General features: G+C 40.1%; 1 protein-coding gene across 9 annotated transcripts in view; it reads right to left on the bottom strand.

The window, feature by feature from the left end:
- Positions 1-17,777, bottom strand: part of LOC113633830 (uncharacterized) — a 609,230-nt gene that overhangs the window by 306,829 nt on the left and 284,624 nt on the right. For 8 of the 9 annotated variants that reach the window (XM_027132441.1, XM_027132443.1, XM_027132442.1 and 5 more), the window contains one exon: positions 15,444-15,568. In XM_027132441.1, the coding sequence (XP_026988242.1) occupies positions 15,444-15,568 (125 nt within the window). Of the gene's footprint in view, positions 1-1,621; positions 1,892-15,443; positions 15,569-17,777 lie in introns of those variants that run through there. The other variant, XR_003438359.1, reaches the window with a different exon arrangement.

Below are 17,777 nucleotides of genomic sequence, written 5' to 3'. Positions count from 1 at the left end.
GTCAGAAAAGATGTTTGATATGATTTCAATTTTCTTAAATTTACTGAGGCTTGATTTGTGACCCAAGACGTGATCTATCCTGGAGAATGTTCCATGCGCACTTGAGAAGAAAATGTAATCTGCTGTTATTGATGGAATGTCCTGTAAATATCACTTAAATATGTGTCATTTAAAGCTTCTGTTTCCTTATTTATTTTCATTTTGGATGATCTGTCCATTGGTGTAAGTGAGGTGTTAAAGTCCCCTACCATTATCGTGTTACTGTTGATTTCCTCTTTTAGAGCTGTCAGCAGTTGCCTTATGTATTGAGGTGCTCCTATGTTGGGTGCATATATATTTATAATTGTTATATCTTCTTCTTGGATTGATCCCTTGATCATTATGTAGTGTCCTTCCTTGTCTCTTGTAACATTCTTTATTTTCAAGTCTATTTTCTCTGATATGAGTATAGCTACTCCAGCTTTCTTTGGATTTCCATTTGCATGGAATATCTTTTTCCATCCCCTCACTTTCAATCTGTATGTGTCCCTAGGTCAGAAGTGGGTCTCTTGTAGACAGCATATAGTTGGGTCTTGTTTTTGTATCCATTCAGCAACCCTGTGTCTTTTGGTTGGAGCATTTAATCCATTCACGTTTAAGTTAATTATCGACATGTATGTTCCTATGACCATTTTCTGAATTGTTTTTGGTTTCTTTTTGTAGGTCCTTTTCTTCTCTTGTATTTCCCACTTAGAGAAGTTCCTTTAATATTTGTTGTAGAGCTGGTTTGGTGGTGCTGAGTTCTCTTAGCTTTTGCCTGTCTGTAAAGCTTTTGATTTCTCCATCGAATCTGAATGAGATCCTTGCTGGGTAGAGTCATCTTGGTTGTAGGTTCTTCCCTTTCATCACTTTAAGTATATCATGCCATTCCCTTCTGGCTTGTAGAGTTTCTGCTGAAAAATCAGCTCTTAACCTTATGGGAGTTCCCTTGTATATTATGTGTCATTTTTCCCTTGCTGCTTTCAATAATTTTTCTTTGTCTTTAATTTTTGCCAGTTTGATAACAATGTGTCTCGGCGTGTTTCTCCTTGCATTTATCCTGTATGGAACTCGCTGCACTTCCTGGACTTGGGTGGCTATTTCCTTTCCCATGTTAGGGAAGTTTTCGACTATAATCTCTTCAAATATTTTCTCTGGTCCTTTCTCTCTCTCTTCTCCTTCTGGGACCCCTATAATGCGAATGTTGTTGCGTTGTCCCAGAGGTCTCTTAGGCTGTCTTCATTTCTTTTCATTCTTTTTTCTTCAGTTTTTTCCACAGCAGTGAATTCCACCATTCTGTCTTCCAGGTCAATTATCCATTCTTCTACCTCAGTTATTCTGCTATTGATTCCTTCTAGTGTAGTTTTCATTTCAGTTATTGTATTGTTCATCTCTGTTTGTTTGTTCTTTAATTCTTCCAGGTCTTTCTTAAACGTTTCTCGCATCTTCTTGATCTTTGCCTCCATTCTTTTTCCGCAATCCTGAATCATCTTCACTATCATTATTCTGAATTCTTTTTCTGGAAAGTTGCCTATCTCTGCTTCATTTAGTTGTTTTTCTGGGGTTTTATCTTGCTCCTCATCTGGTACACAGCCCTCTGCCTTTTCATCCTATCTTTCTGTGTATCTGAGTTTTTGTTTTTACCTTATTTTTAATTAAAAAGAAAGAAACCTGTATCCTTAATGTTTGAGTGATACTGGGCAAATCACTTACCCATTCTGATTCTGTTAATTTACCTATAAAAGGGCGTGAAACATCAATAAATTCTTGTAAGTTTTTAATGAGGTAACATAAGCATCTGGGATGAGGCAAGGTGTAGCCCAATGACCCTCTCCTTGTTTTCTTAGATTTCTTTCTCCTTTATACATTTTCTCTGTAAGGAATAAATGGAAGGAAATGAGAAGCGTTTCATGATGGAGACAGTAAGACAAGTAAATGCCAAATGTGTGTGTTTGTGTGTGTGCACATGTGCAAATTGATATATGGACGTGTGACTTCAACTCAGTAGGTGGAAGATGCTTTTTTTACAACCACTTGGTTTTATTTAATTCCTTAGACGGTACCAGGCTAGGTTAGGAAACTCTTGACACACACCCTGCCTTTTAGAGCCTATTTCAGGGGTTTTAAATCTCCCAGAAGAAACCAGCCCTCACCCTGCCACCCCCAGTTTTCAGCTTCTTTTCCTTCTGCTCTAAATATAAGTACTGTGCTGCCTTGCAAGATAGCTATCTTGTTGGGCCTGGATTTGTTACTTCAATGTTTTGTTTGAAAGGAGCACAGGCCTCCCTTAGGTTACGTCGAGTTATAAAAAGTTACTGTAAGAAAATCCATGACCTTAAGAAAAACAGGGATCTCAACCAGGTCTCACAGAAACCAGGAGCATCCCCACAATCTGGCCTCCAGGAAGAACAGAGATGATCACACATCTAGGCCTCAGGGGCTTGGAGACAAACACCTTCAGGTACAGGAAGGTCACCTGGATTCCAGCAGACACCATTCACACAAACACAATGTACATGTCTGGACATCCACACACTGCCCAGCGGGCACCTGTGCCTCTCCTGAAATGGGGTTGACTGGTCTCTCTTCACCCTGACTCTACCACTGTCCCTGTTCCTGCTTTTCCTTCTCTGCTGTCTGCTCATCTCCAATAGGGAAAATCTGATTATCAAGGTGGTCACTGTTATGCCACTGGCCAGCCCTTCCCTGCCACCCAGTGTCTGATGGCCAGTTGACAGTCTTTGAGTTATATGTCCACTCCAAGCAAATCAACCTTGGCCAAGTGCTGAGTTCACACCTGGCACTGGCAAAGTTTTCTAGGTGAGTGGGAACTCCAACAAAGTGGCCAGTGTGGCAACATCTGAAACAAGGACTTGCCAGGGAACTACCTTATCTCCTTATCTCTCTAAATTCCTTTCACAAGATAAGCAAACTGTCTCTTGTCCATCTCTGCATCCCCAACAGAAATTAACAGGTACTGCAGGAATGCTTTTAAAATCCAATTTTACTGATTTTTTCACTAGGTTGATTTTAGCTTCTCATTAATTCTGACTCTGATTTGGAAAGAGCGTATTTGTGCCTGTGATATGTGTGTTTATCCATGTACTACAAACAGAATGACATACCTTAGAAATGCTTTATAATCCTTTACAGAAAATAAAATGGCAAGCAAAGGGTCTGGGTATAGTTTAAAAACAAATTTTAAATAGGATGCTTTAGGGCTTCTCATCTGGAGAGAACTTTAAGTAGACATAGCACATCTTCCTTCATTTATTAATTTTTCTTACAGAGCTGTGGAATATATTGATAGCTATAACCCGGTTTCCATACTTAGATATTCAACTGAAGCCCATTTATTTTACAAATACAACATATAGATGCTTGTTATTCGCGCTTTACCTTCTCAGCCTACTTCTTGAAGAGTTACCTTGAATGGGTTCAGATTATCAGAAGATAACCTTTCTGATAAGGAAAGATTGTTATGTCACAAAATCTTATTGGCTGGAGATCTCAGCTCTTGCTGGTCGTATCACTCCAGTGTGATAAATGGGAAAAGGCACCAAGAACCACAGTTGTACTGATTTTTGTTGTACTTATCATACTGAATCATAACATTGATTTGTACTCTTCAGTCACACTGAGCTCCTCTGTTCATCTTAATGCCCCCATCAAAATGATAGCTGTATAGCGGAATTCAATAAATCTTTTCTAAATAAATCTTCAAATACACGAATGTGCTAACCAGTGAATGAAAGTGCTTTCTCACATTATTATTATTGTTAGACTTTGATCTTATTCCTTTCTTCACCTTCATTTATTCATACTAGGTAGGGTTGCCAGATATAGCCAATACAGATAGAGGACACCCAGTTAAAATGGAATTTCATATAAACAATTTTTTTTTTTTTTTTTTTTTTTTTTTTTTGTGGTACGCGGGCCTCTCACTGTTGTGGCCTCTTCCGTTGCAGAGCGCAGGCTCCGGACGTGCAGGCTCAGCGGCCATGGCTCACGGGCCCATCCGCTCCGCGGCATGTGAGATCTTCCCGGACCGGGGCACGAACCCGTGTCCCCTGCATTGGCAGGTGGACTCTCAACCACTGTGCCACCAGGGAAGCCCCATATAAACAATTTTTTAATGTGTTGTATGTCCCATGTGAATTTGTTGTTTATCTGCATATTTAACTGAGAGTCCTGTATTTTAACTGGCAACCCTAATACATGTCAACAGCCCTAATCATTTAAGTCTATTTTCGGGCTACAGTTCTTCTCACCCCCACCCCAACTCTGACCACCCCCATCCCATGCACCCCTGGCCCTCACAACGTGGATCACACTGGGATAGGCTGGAATGTCAGCCAGAATGGCTCTTGCTTTAATAAAAGGAGAAGCAGGCCTTCTGCCCTGCCTAAAAGTGAGCAAGGTCTCCAAAAGCTTCCTAAAGAAAACAAGGGCTGCCAAGGAGAAGTGAGGCATCCCGACGTGGAACACTTGCCTCTTTTGTCTAAAACAAAGAAAAGAGCTATTCAGAAACCAAATTGATTAAAATTGAGGGAAATTGCCAGACCATTGATAATTGCAGCGAAAGGGCAGTGGTCACTCCAACTGATTGTCACTTCAGAGGGAGCTGTGCACCAACAGCCAATCAAGGGCATTAGTGAGAAGCAACCTTTTAGTGACCCACAATTCCCCCCTCAGGAAGCATTTCACACAAGACTTTAAGGCCACGCCAAAGCATTTTCCGCGCCATATTTACCTTTAATTCCCAAACCTAGGGTAACTGAAAATCATTCAGTCTCTAAATGTCTTTCACATGCTTAAGAGATGAATGAGACTGTCCTCCACCACCACGGCTCTCTTCATTAACCAGCCTTTGAAATACAGCAAGTGGGTGAGACCTCGTGCCCCCTGCGCCACAGTGGGATTCTGGTTACCCACCGTCCTGCACCCCCATCAGACAGTTCAGAAATGCTACTTCTGTGCAACACCATGAAAACCTGAGCACTTGTCTGGTTTGTATTTTTTGCTCCTACGTCCTCTCACCATGGAGCTTTGACAAAAATTAATCTCTCCTCAGTTTTAAAAGGAATCTATATTTGTAAATTCGGTGAAAGAATTTTGACCTGGGATCTGGGAGACTGGTGGTCTCCCAGACTGGTGGTCCTGGCTCAGCCACAGACATGCTGAATGGTTTCTGGAAAGCTATAGAATATTTGTAGATCGCAACTTTCTCATTGAGAAAATAACAAAGTTGGACGTGGTCCACAGGTCAAAACTGTGCTAATGATTGCAATACCTGGGAATGCCAAAGGAAAAGTACTATGTAGATATAAAATTTAATAAATATGTAAACATAACTTTAAATAATAGGCTTAAAATAATATATATTAAATATTTATATATTTTTAAATAAAAAATATATAAATATTTTCTTCTTCAAATTGCCATATATATGGCCATATACATATATATATATATACTGTATGTGTATATATATGTGTGTGTATATATATATATATATATACTGTATGTATATATATATGTGTGTATATATATATATATATATGTATATATAATAAAATATGGCAATTCCAAAGGGGGTGAAATATACATATTTGTGTGCCTGGGATCAGTATTGTAAATAAGCTCTCTGGGTGACCCTGAAGATTAGACAGGTCTAGAAATCACTAGAGAAAAAGGTCATCAGTCTTTTCCTGGTTAGCATTCCATGGTAGGAATGTTGAGTGTTTTTTCTTCCTACCTATTCCCAGGAGCCTGGAGGCTGTGCATGGAACGGAGTGAGTGAACCAGGGTCTCCAAAGATGTCTAAGAGGTCAAAGGGGTCCACACTAAGAAGGGAAGAGGAGGTGCCCTCTGTCTCCCAACCAGGAAATCCACCACACTTGCTAGAAGGGCACTTCCTTAGAGCAGAAGTAAGGGCGAATACCCTGGTTGCCTCCAGGGACAGGCTGGGGTCAGTTCAGAGCTTTCTACCACCCCTGCCCTGACCTGTGGCACAGGAGGCTTTGTTTGAAGAAGGGCTGCCTTATGATTTAAATTAGGCCATGAAGATCAGTTCTGCATGTGGATTTGATGTTCTGATTACAGATTTCCCACCATTTAGGAATCCATATCTCCATTCTCTAGAAGCACTTACCCTGTGGAAAGGGGGCTAAGTTGCTGACAGTCTCCGAAATCTGGCCCCAGAGGAACCGCCAAACTATGTAACTTTGACCTCTTCTCTGCACCTTTCCGTGCTTCTGAGGCCTTACCTGTAAATTAGGATGTTGGCTGATATTTGTAAGGTCCTTGCTAGCTACAGAAGGATGCAAAATGAATTTTTAAAAAAACTTCTGTGGCCACCATTTAGACAGTCTAATTAAAAGATATATATATATACATATATATATGTATCATTATTTAATGATATTTAGTTTCTAGTGACAAAAAAGACACAAACTGAGTATATATATAAGTAACGAAATGGCTGCATATTGTAACACATCCATGCACAGACGTTTAAAAGCCATTTCAAAAGGTGAACTCTATCTATTGCCCTTGAGGGATGTCCATAATGAGTTGTAAAAGTAAGAAATTTATAGAGAATTTAAGCAAGTCAAAGAAATATGTGTGTATATGAATTTCATGCTTTTAACAAAAAGCACCAAAAGTGTTTGTCTATATGTTTTACATGGATATTGAAAATGGATGCAAAGATACCCATCATGCTATTAATACTGGTTTCCTAGAGGGACAAAGGATGGGCTGAAGAAATATTATTAGCTATTCTTTTCATCGCTTCAAACGGATTCACTGGTGGTAGTGAAGACAAGTTTCTGTTGCAATTTTTGGAAGATTACATAGATAGATAAACCCAAACATCCTTATCACAGCTCTTCTCCTAGGAAAGGCACAGGAGGTGTGGATAGAAATTAAAAATCTGGTTCACCCAAGCTACTGGAAAACATTCCCACAAAATCAGGTTTCTCCTCTCTTGATCTCCATTGCCACTGCCCTGGGGGTTCACCATCTCCTGCCAGTATTGCCACATCAACCTCTTAACTAATGTTTTGCTCTCAGTTCCACCCATGCATTTTTCACATTGCTGCCAATGAAATATTTCTCACATCTGCTTGTGTCACTCCCCTTCTTGAAAGCATTCAGTGACTTCTCACTGTGTATAGGATACAGTCTACACTCTTTAGTAGAACAAACTAGGCTCATTACAATCAAGTTCTAAATTTTTTTTGTTCAATTTTATCTACAGGCATTTCTTTTTCATATTCTATGCTCCAGACATTGAACTGTTCATCATTTGCTGTTGTTTGTTTGTTTTTAAAATATTTATTTTACTTTTAAAAATTTATTTATTTATTTTTGGCTGCACTGGGTCTTCGTCCCTGCACGCGGGCTTTCTCTAGCTGCAGCTAGCGGGGGCTACTCTTCGTTGTGGTGAACAGGCTTCTCATTGCAGTGGCTTCTCTTGTTGCAAAGCACGGGCTCTAGGCACACAGGCTTCAGTAGTTGTGGCTCGCGGGCTCTAGAGAGCGGGCTCTAGAGCGCAGGCTCAGTAGCTGTGGCTCATGGGTTTAGTTGCTCCGTGGCATGTGGGATCTTCCTGGACCAGGGCTCGAACCCATATCCTCTGCATTGGCAGGCAGATTCTTAACCACTGTGCCACCAGGGAAGTCCTTGCTGTTGTTTTTAAGACATCTTTTGCCTTTTCATGGCTTAATGTTGTTTCATATGCTATTTCCCTTCAGTCTGAATTGGGTTCTCTCTATACATTTCTGGTGAACTCCTACATATCCTTCAAGTCCCAATCTAGATATCCTCACCTGCGAAAAAGTTAATTTGTATATTGGAACCCACAAAATGAAGGCCACCCCAGTGACCCAGCCAGCATCATATATCTAAACCTAGGTCAGCCTGCACTTATGGAAAACCTAACATATACCAATTATAGTCTTCCAACTCAGCTTTAGCTAGCTTACCTTACCCTAGAAGACAGGACCTGTTAGCCTTATAAGGAAATCCCAACTGCCTAGCCAATCATGCCTTGGTTTTGTGTTGCCTCTTTTAATGCTTTGTAAAATTCGCTCTAGGGGCTTCCCTGGTGGCACAGTGGTTGAGAGTCCGCCTGCCGATGCAGGGGACACGGGTTCGTGCCCCGGTCCGGGAAGATCCCACATGCCGCGGAGCGGCTAGTCCCGTGAGCCATGGCCGCTGAGCCTGCGCGTCCAGAGCCTGTGCTCCGCAACGGGAGAGGCCACAACAGTGAGAGGCCCGCGTACCGCAAAAAAAAAAAAAAAAAAAAACTCGCTCTTGCCCCAAATCCCTTAGGAACATTGCTCCACTACTTGTAAAACACTTGTATTCCCCCAACCATGGATTGTTTTCCCTTGAATAAAGGACATCAAACACGTTACTAAATTGTTTTATTTTTGTCATTTGACACCTGTATAAAGACTATCTTTAATGCCACCCTCAAGAGTGAGTCATCCATACTCTTACAACATCCATAGAAAATCTCTATTCTAAAGCTTACTACTATTCTCTTGGCAATTTATATACTTACCTTTATCTTCCTAGAATGAAAACTCCACTGCACAATGCTCAATGAATTTTGCATAAATTATATTTACCTCGAATCTTTCTGAAATATTTTAAAATATTGCAGCAAAAAAACAGATTATAGATTCCAAAGGGTAAGACTGGTAGTTTAAAATCTGTTTTCAAATGACCAAGTGAGTACATGATTAAATATTGATAACATAAAAGGAACACCCACCTGTGCTAATTATTACCGTTTTAATGATTGCCTCATTTGGTTGCTACCACCCCCAAAACTCTTGGAGCCCCTCTCTTCTACCTACTCCCCCACAAAACAGTGTGAGGTAGATGAAATAACATTCTCTTGGGCACCAAAAGTTTGAAAGTTTTAAATCCTGATTCTGTTTCTTTGGACTGTTTGAGATCTAGCACACTCTTGACTTTTCTGTACCTTACTGTGCTCATCTATTCAATGGGGACAGTGATAAATGACTGCTTCACAGGGTGACTGTGAAGTTGAACCAACAAGAATGTTAAAGTTCTACATGAACCTAAGTTGTTGTTACTTTTTTTAGAAGCTGCCCTTCCTCCTACAATATTCATTTGCCTCTTCTCTGATCATTCTCCTGATGGGAAATCAGAGGAGCAATCATGGTCATCCTGAGAAAAAGCATAACATGTACACCTAGCTCATTTAAGTAAACCTGTTAGATCAAAATGAAGATGTCCCACACCAAGTATTATCAGGCAATTATTTTCTGCAACAAAAATATTCATTCTGCAAAAGTATCATTATCTGCTTCATTTAAGTAGCAAAGTCTTCAGAATGCATACAATATCTTAAATTACAAAAAAAAAAATCACTTCACACACACACACTTTCAATCCGTTAGATCAAGGCTTTCCCTTCCAATTTCTTCTATGAACACCATTTTCTTCCACTCCACAGAGGCAGAGTGAAAGTGAAATTTGCTGAGACTTGGAGATGGGCTAATTTTGGTTGCAATCAGGGCTCTAACACTTACTAACTATGCGCAAAGTATTTAAGTTCTCTGAGCCTCCACTTCTAAATTAGTCAAAAGGATTTACTACCTCGCTTGCAAGGTTATTAGGAAAATAGAATAAAATACATAAAGTGCCTGGCATATAATATGTGCTCAAAAATAACAGCTACTATTTTTAATATGTTTCATCATCATACGCTTTAAATATCTTCTCTAAATCAAAAAGCTGGTCAGTTTTGATGCAAGCAGGAAGTCGGAGACCTCTGTCACACACAAATTAGTCAATGTGTAAAAGACAAAAACCCAAAACGTTATCCTCTTTAATGATATTTCCCAAGTATACTCTGAGACACTAATGTTTAATCACAGCTAAAACTTGATTGGATTATAACTCTGGTCCTAGGACAAAGCAGGAAGAACTGTATTAATAATAATTATCAGTATTCATTAGGTAAATGGAATAGAAAACAGGTATGAACAGCCTTCCAGGAAAGACAGTTTCATAGACTGATATTGTCGATGAAATATCAGTTTCTTACTGTTTAAAAGTCATTGATTCTAATTAATCAGGGAGACAGGATGGTGATTAGACTATAGTCTCTGCTATCTGGCTGAGTTCAAATCCCAGCTTTGCCACTTCCCACCTATGTGAGTAGAAATTAGTCCTGTCAAAAAGGAACTCAAAAGGGGACACCACTGTCAGACGGGGAATCTACACCAAAAGGAACAACAGTCATTGAGAATTTACCATGTGCCAGACATTCAATGGTTATGCTATGTATTGATACCTTATCTATGTGAAATAGCCCAAGGAGGTGGACACAGTTATTAGCCCTATTTTTAGGAAGAAAAATCTGTGATGCAGAGAGGTTATATACATCCTCCAACGTCGCACAGTCCGAAATGACAAACCCATGCACAGAGCCTGTGCACATTGCCACAATCATTATCTCATCGGTCATTAAAAAGAACTGGATATGATGTGTTAGAAACGTTTGCCTTTCAAATGTTGGTTGTCCATACACATATAAATCAAAAATTTGCAATTGTTGTATCATAAATTTGAACAGAATCTCAGTGCACTTGCAGGCACTACACTGGCTCTGTGTCCAAAGCATCTATTACCCTTGAAATGTATTTCAGCTTAATTGTACTATATAGCCAAAGAGACTTCTTATGTCATGAGTGATGTCATGAGTGACTTTCAGTGGTCAGTAAACAGCATTATACACTGACTACCAAAGAAGAGAAAACAGACCTAGAGTTCGGCTGACAGAACTTTTTCATGCCACATCGAAGAAGACTGAGGTGCAATATAATTGAATAAAACCCTACCAATACGGACACACACTACTCTCATGGCAGAGCTGAAACTTGAATTCTGAACTCTTGACTCACAGTCTGGAAAACTGTTCAACTGCACAAAACCTCAGCAAAGGGGAATGCAACAACATTTAAGAATACTCATAACACTGCAATTTCCTGCTCAATTTCCAGCCATCTTCGTTAGACTTTGGGCCCATAAAGGTATCGTGATTAATGTATTCAGCATCCCCAGATGCCCCGGTTTTGGTAAATAGAAGACGGTCAATAGATTTTTGATGAATGAGTGAAAGGAAAAGGAGGTCATATTTAAGAATGGTTATCTGTTGGCAGACTAATAACATGAATTAGATTTCTCCTCGTCAGCCGCCCCTAGAGAGCTTTATTTGCACCAACCTCATGGAACTAGCTTCAGTCTATGTGTACTCAGGTAGCTCTTCCGCTAGCATAGAAACTTCCTGATGGCACACACTTTGTTTCCTTTGTGTTTCCCCGCAAAGCACACACGCCCCCACCGATAATCCTAGCCTAATGCCTGTCACATTTTAGGTGCTCATGACATGTTTATTGAATAGAACTGAATCTATAATCAAAAGGTTAACCAGAATGATCTGGCAAGGACGCTTTTTTTTTTTAATTGGGGTATAGTTGTTTTACAGTGTTGTGTTAGTTTCTGCTGTACAGCGAAGTGAATCAGCTATATGTATACATATATCCCCTGTTTTTTGGATTTCCTTCCCATTTAGCTCACCACAGAGCACTGAATAGATTTTCCTGTGCTATACAGCAGGTTCTTATTAGTTATCTATTTTATACATTAGTGTATATATGTCAATCCCAATCTCCCAATTCATCCCACCCTGCCCCCTTTCCCCCCTTCGTGTCCATGTATTTGTTCTCTATGTCTCTGTCTCTATTTCTGCCTTGCAAACAGATTCATCTGTACCATTTTTCCAGATGCCACATATATGCGTTAATATACGATAGGTCAAGGACATTTTCAATCCTAGGAATCCATAATTTTGGAGTGCTACAGAGGTATCTTCTACAATGTCCTCAGTTGCTTCTGTATCTTTTTACTAAGCTACCTGTGGTCCAGACAGTCCATGGTGAGGGAATGCCCAAGGAAGATTCATATATTTTCATCTATACCATTCCTTGGTATACCAAGCTTGGAAATAAATACTTCCTTTGCCAATGCATTCTAAGACAGCATGTACTATACCCAGATGCCAGCAAGGGGATTTTAAACAATGGTGCAACATTGTTAATTTTATATTTATTTTCTTTTATTTATTTTACTTCATTTTTACTTTACTTTATTCCTAAGAATGGTAAACATAGTAATTCTTGAATCCAATCAAATATATCTCAAGTTTTATTAAGCAGGGCCAAACTATATTCTTACATCAGAGGCCAAAATAAAGGGTCCTTACATTCTTCAGAGAATATCTAACATGAACCATACTTCTTATAGATTATGCCAGGATAACATGAGAAGTGAGCTCATGATCTAAGATTTTTGCTGTATGGGAAAGTCAGAAAGCACTGGGTCTTTACAGTAAACTACTAGAAGGAGTCAGGATGCCCAGAAAACTGAATTCCTGCCAGAGTAAAACATTTTGTGTTATTTACAAGTGGGAGTTGTCAGGTCAGCTAAATCAATTATTCACCATTTGTTCAATTTGGCTTTGTATAAATCTTCATTTTCTCACACTGCAAATTCCCCATTTATCATGAAGACATGCACAGTCAGTAATGAGAGTAGAATGTCAAACATTAAACTGAGGACAGTTGCAAAATTTACAAGTTCTGCCTCCTCAGCTGGCTTCATTTCTCTGCATCTTTCCCTTGCCCAACAGCCGTTATGTAGCCTGATTTTCCAATGCAAGTCATAAACAGAAGTACTATCTCATCACCCAATAAGCAAGAGTTGTACAACATTTTGTTTATGATTTGGAAACCAAGAATTCCAGCTGATACCTCACTTGGGAGGCTGGTGAGGGTTGTCAAAAACAAATAATAACTGTAATAATAGCTCTAACAACAACCATTTCTATTTTGCCTATTTTGTGGAAACAACTGTGCAAAGCACTTAACATTTTATTTAATCCTGACAACACACTATGAAGGTATTATTTATACCACTTTACAGCTGAATAAGCTGAGATCTGAGATGTTAAGAAGCTAGTTTAAGGTCACAGGTTAGCATTAGCAGAGCCAGGATTCTAGCAAACCAGATGCATCTGATAAATGGTAATTTTGGTAATTTTGATCCCATCCCTTCCTTCTCTTAATTTCTCTTCTTGAGCATGGGCCATCGGGCCTTTTTATCTCTCTGGCCACCATTGCTGAGCGCTCTAATTTCAGCAACATCTCTACCCCAAAGCCACTTTGGGGATGACCTTTTATTAACGACATGATCCATTTATGAGAATATTTCTAAACTCTGACTTTGGAATCAATACCTGCTTATCAGTCAACCGTAGGAAATTCTCTGCAGGAGCCCTGAGAAAGAAAATAAGACCTAAGAGGAAGCACCTGCATAGTTAAAAAGGACAAGCCCCCTCACCCTTACAAGGCAAAAAGAAGGAGCAAAAAAGATTTTAAAATTGATGGAAAATTCAGTCCCAAAGACCCAATCCTGGACCACATGAATTATTTTATAGCTCTGAACCTTGAACTGAGTCACTTGAATCACTGGCATTTGCTGAAGAGCTCTGCTGATGTGTAGTGGGCACAGGGCTAACCCAGGGGACTTGGGGCTCTGAAGTCAGATTGGTGACTTGGGCCTGGGACAGGCATCTCTCACAGTGGATTGGAGCAATAGCGGTGGTCAGTACAATAGATGCAGCTCTTGTATCTCACATTTGCTGTATAAAGAAGCTTCTCTTCTTACCCACTTCTGGCTTTAAAAGGAGGCTGTAATGTAGAACTTTTTTTAAGAGCCACATTTCCTAGGTTCAAATTGTGGCTCCTCTGCCTACTAACCATGTGACTCTGTGAAAGTCATATACCCTCTGTAAGCCTCCGTCTCCCCATCCCTGAAATACTGGCAATCTTTCATAAGTACAAATGAAGCAGTGAGTCAGAGTAAAATTTTATCAGCTTTGTTGACTGCCAACAGATGGCAAGAATCATTGCTGACATATTATTGTATCTTTAGATTTCTGATGAACAACTGTATTTATGAAATGCATTTAGGAAACCAGTTCATAATTAGAGGAGCTTCCATACCGGGGTCTTGGAGAGCCTCACTGATTGCATATTACAGCTGGATATCAATATCAAGTTATCTACTACAGTAGTTTCCAAACTAGGTTCTCCTGGGCACTAGGGTGCCACAATGGAGCTTCAAAAATCTCTAGGGGGAATAGGAGAGGTGAGTGCCAGTGAATAGATGAGTTTCTTACCCTCCAACCCTTCTTTAGGCAAAGCATCTGTGACATAATAAGAAATACATATTTGGCCTCTGCTCCAGTTCCTGACACAGATCTCCTAAAACCCTTGTAATTTCCTGAGTGATGGGAGTGATAAGAAAGTCTTACACAAACCTCCTCAATCCCTTGAAATTTCCTGGGTTATAGGAGCTTCTTTTGTTTTAATGAGGAGACTCTTGGTGGGCTCCTGGATGGCTTCAGGCTAGGAGCTGGTCACCAGAAAAATCAAGCCATGACTGGAAGTTTAGAACTTTCAGCTCCACCTACCCCCAACCTCTGAGGAGGGGAGAGAGGCTAGAGATTGAGTTAAAATTCAGTCATGTTTATAGGATGATGCATTCATAAAAATTCCTAAACTACAGAGTTCAGAGAGCTTCTGAGTTGGTGAACACATCCACATGCCAGGAGGGTGGTGACCCCAACTCTACAGGGACAGAAGCTCCTGTGCTGGAGACCCTTGCAGAACGCACCCTCTATAACTCTTCATCTAGCTGTTCACTTGTGTCCTTTATAAGATCCTTTATAAGAAACCAGTCCATGTAAGCAAAGTGTTTCCCTGAGCTCTCTATTTTACCAAATTACCAAACCTGAAGAAGGGGTGGTGGGAACCCACAATTTTATAGCCAGTTGTTCATAAGTACAGGTGACAACCTAGACTGGTGATTGGCATCTGAAGTGAGGTCAGTCTTCTGAGACTGAGCCCTTAACTTGTAGGGTCTGTACTAACTCCAGGTACATAGTGTAGGATATGAATTAAATTGTAGGACACCCAGCTGGTATCCAGAGTTGGGGTACTGGTGGTTGGTATCAGGAAAAATCCCACACAATTGGTGTCAGCAGTATTGTGAATAGAGAAACAGTTTTCCTTTAGTACCTTTACTATTATCTGCACCATGCATTGAGATTCTAAGTAATATTTTATTTGCTTTGGGGGACCTATTGATAGAAAAACGAACAGGAATAAGAAAGGATTAATTCACTCCCAGAGTTAAGTGGCTTGGCCATGATCACGTTGAATGGGTTGGGAGCACAGAATAGGACCCAGTTCCACCTCTAACTCCTATTACGGGTGCTGAGTTAATGTTATTGTGTGATTCCAGCTCTTTACCTTGGTCCAGCAGAGTCTGGTAATGCCCATTTGGAGGTTCAGGAGGTCACAGATGGGTTGTGAGGAAATAGCCTGAATGCTTCGTTCACTGGCTGGCTCCGGTGGGATGATTTTGAGGTGGTGAACTTAAGGGAACAAGGGAGGAAAAAGTATAAAAAGCTTGGCATTGCTCCCTCAGCCCCTAGCTTCCTCCGCTGACTCATGTGGGGAACAAAAACACAGGAAAAAATACAGAATACCTGTGCCTTATTTAATAATAAAGCGGTCTTTAGGGCACCCTGGGAAGTAGTGACTAAGCTGTGAATCTTGAGACCAAGTGGAAGACCAGCACTTCTTGTAACATTTCTAAAGCCAGTCTTTTAACCCATATTTTTAAATGTTACCTAAGAAAACTTTAATAAAAGATTGATCGGAAAACAGAATGGCAGTTCCTCTAATAATTAAATACAGAATTACTATATGATCCAGGAATTCCACCCCTGGGCATATATTCAAAAAAACTGAAAGCAGGGTCTTTGAACAGATATTCATGCACCCATTATTCATAATGGCATTATTCACAATAGCAAAAAGGGGGAAGCAACCCAAGTGTCCATCAGTGGATAAATGGATAAGTAAAATGTGGTATACACATGCAATAGAATGTTACTCTGCCTTAAAAAGGAATGAAATCCTGACTCATGTTACAGCATGGATAAACCCTGAAGACGTTACACAAAAATGAAATAAGCCAAACACAAAAGGGCAAATGCCCTATGATTCCACCTATATTAGGTACCTAGAGGAGTCATATTTGGAGACAGAAAGTAGAATGGAGGCTGCCAGGGGCTAGGAAGAAGGAGGAATAGATTGCTATTGTTTAATAGGTACAGAGTTTCAGTTTGGGAGGATGAAAAGTTTCCGGAAATGGATGGTGGTGATGGTTACACAGAACTGTGAATGTACTTAATGCCGCTGAACTATACACTTCAAAATGGTTAAAATGACAAATTTTATGCTACATATGTTTTAACACAATGAAAAAAAAAGATTAATTCTAGGCAGCTTTTTGAGAAGTACAGATATGTATATGGTATTTAACGAAGAAGAAAAATTCAAGGTGCTACACCCATATACACTTTGCCCTTTAACTCCATTCTGACACCTCCCAATTAGGACTTGATTATTGAGAGTACAGTAAACAGGATGCCCATTGGGGCAGGAACTGGATTTCTGGGGAAGGATCTTGGATTGAATCTTTTTAGGAAAAATCGCATAACTCTGATTTATTATTTGTATCTTAATGCTGTGAGTTATTTTAAAGAGATATCACTTTTCTCAGCTGCCACCTAGAGGGAAGAAGTGGCTCAGACCTCAGGAATGGTCACTTGTAAGCACACCGGAGACATGGCCCCTTCCTGCCACTCCGTACACAACAGCTCTCACAGCACATTGTTCAGGGATATCCTTATCTTTTTATGGAAAGCCTAGAAGAGAAACAAGGGCCCCTTCCTATGAGGCTGTGGAGAGGGAAAACATGAAATCAGTGTATGCAAAAGTGCTCAGCAAGTCCCTCGCACACAGCAGGCACCCAAGGAGTATTCCAGAACTTAGACAGGAACTGTCTACTATATCCCAGTATTTTCACATTTATCCAAAAGTAATAATCAAGTATCTATCATGTGCCTGGCTCTTTACAAATCACAGATGGTAAAACAATGAATCAAAGTCTCTGCTTTCATTCTAGGAGGAGGACAGAGAGTATACAAATAACTACACACTGCCTGTGGAAATAACGGATAAGAAGAAAGATAAAGAAGCAAAGTAAGAAGGAAACAGAGTAGTGGGGAAGGGTGTCCTTTTTTCTGGAGCCACTTGGGAAAACTCTTAACATCAGATGACATTTGAACAGAGACCTGAAAGGCAGGTCTTTGTATACAGACAGATGCATGAAAGGCAGACTGGGCAGTGGGAGCAGCAGGTAAAATTCCCTCTGGTGGGGACAGGCTTAGAAAGTTGCCTAGAAGCCACTGTGGCTAGAACAGAGTAGGAGACAGTAGGAGTGTTGGAATATGAGGTCAGAGAAGTGTGTAAGTGTGTGCAAGTGCATGTGTGTGCAGATTATGTAGAGCATGGCTTAGAAAATGTCTTCTGCAAAAAGCCATTAGCAAATATTTTAGATTTGTGGGCCATACAGTCTCTGTTGCAGGCGTTCAGCTCTGCGGTTGTAGTGTGGAAGCAGACATAGAAAAAAGCTAAACAACTGAGCAATAAAAACAAAACAGGAAAAGTCACAAAGGCAATGGTGAGGACATTGGCCTTCATCCTGTACGACAGAAAGTCACTGGAGGAAAA

This window comes from Aethalodelphis obliquidens, unplaced genomic scaffold (genome assembly GCF_003676395.1).
Source record: "Aethalodelphis obliquidens isolate GAN/ISIS:26980383/991018 unplaced genomic scaffold, ASM367639v1 scaffold41, whole genome shotgun sequence".
Taxonomy (NCBI): domain Eukaryota; kingdom Metazoa; phylum Chordata; class Mammalia; order Artiodactyla; family Delphinidae; genus Aethalodelphis; species Aethalodelphis obliquidens.
The sequence above is the reverse complement of the archived record's forward strand: the minus strand, read 5'-3'. Positions and strand labels throughout refer to the sequence as shown.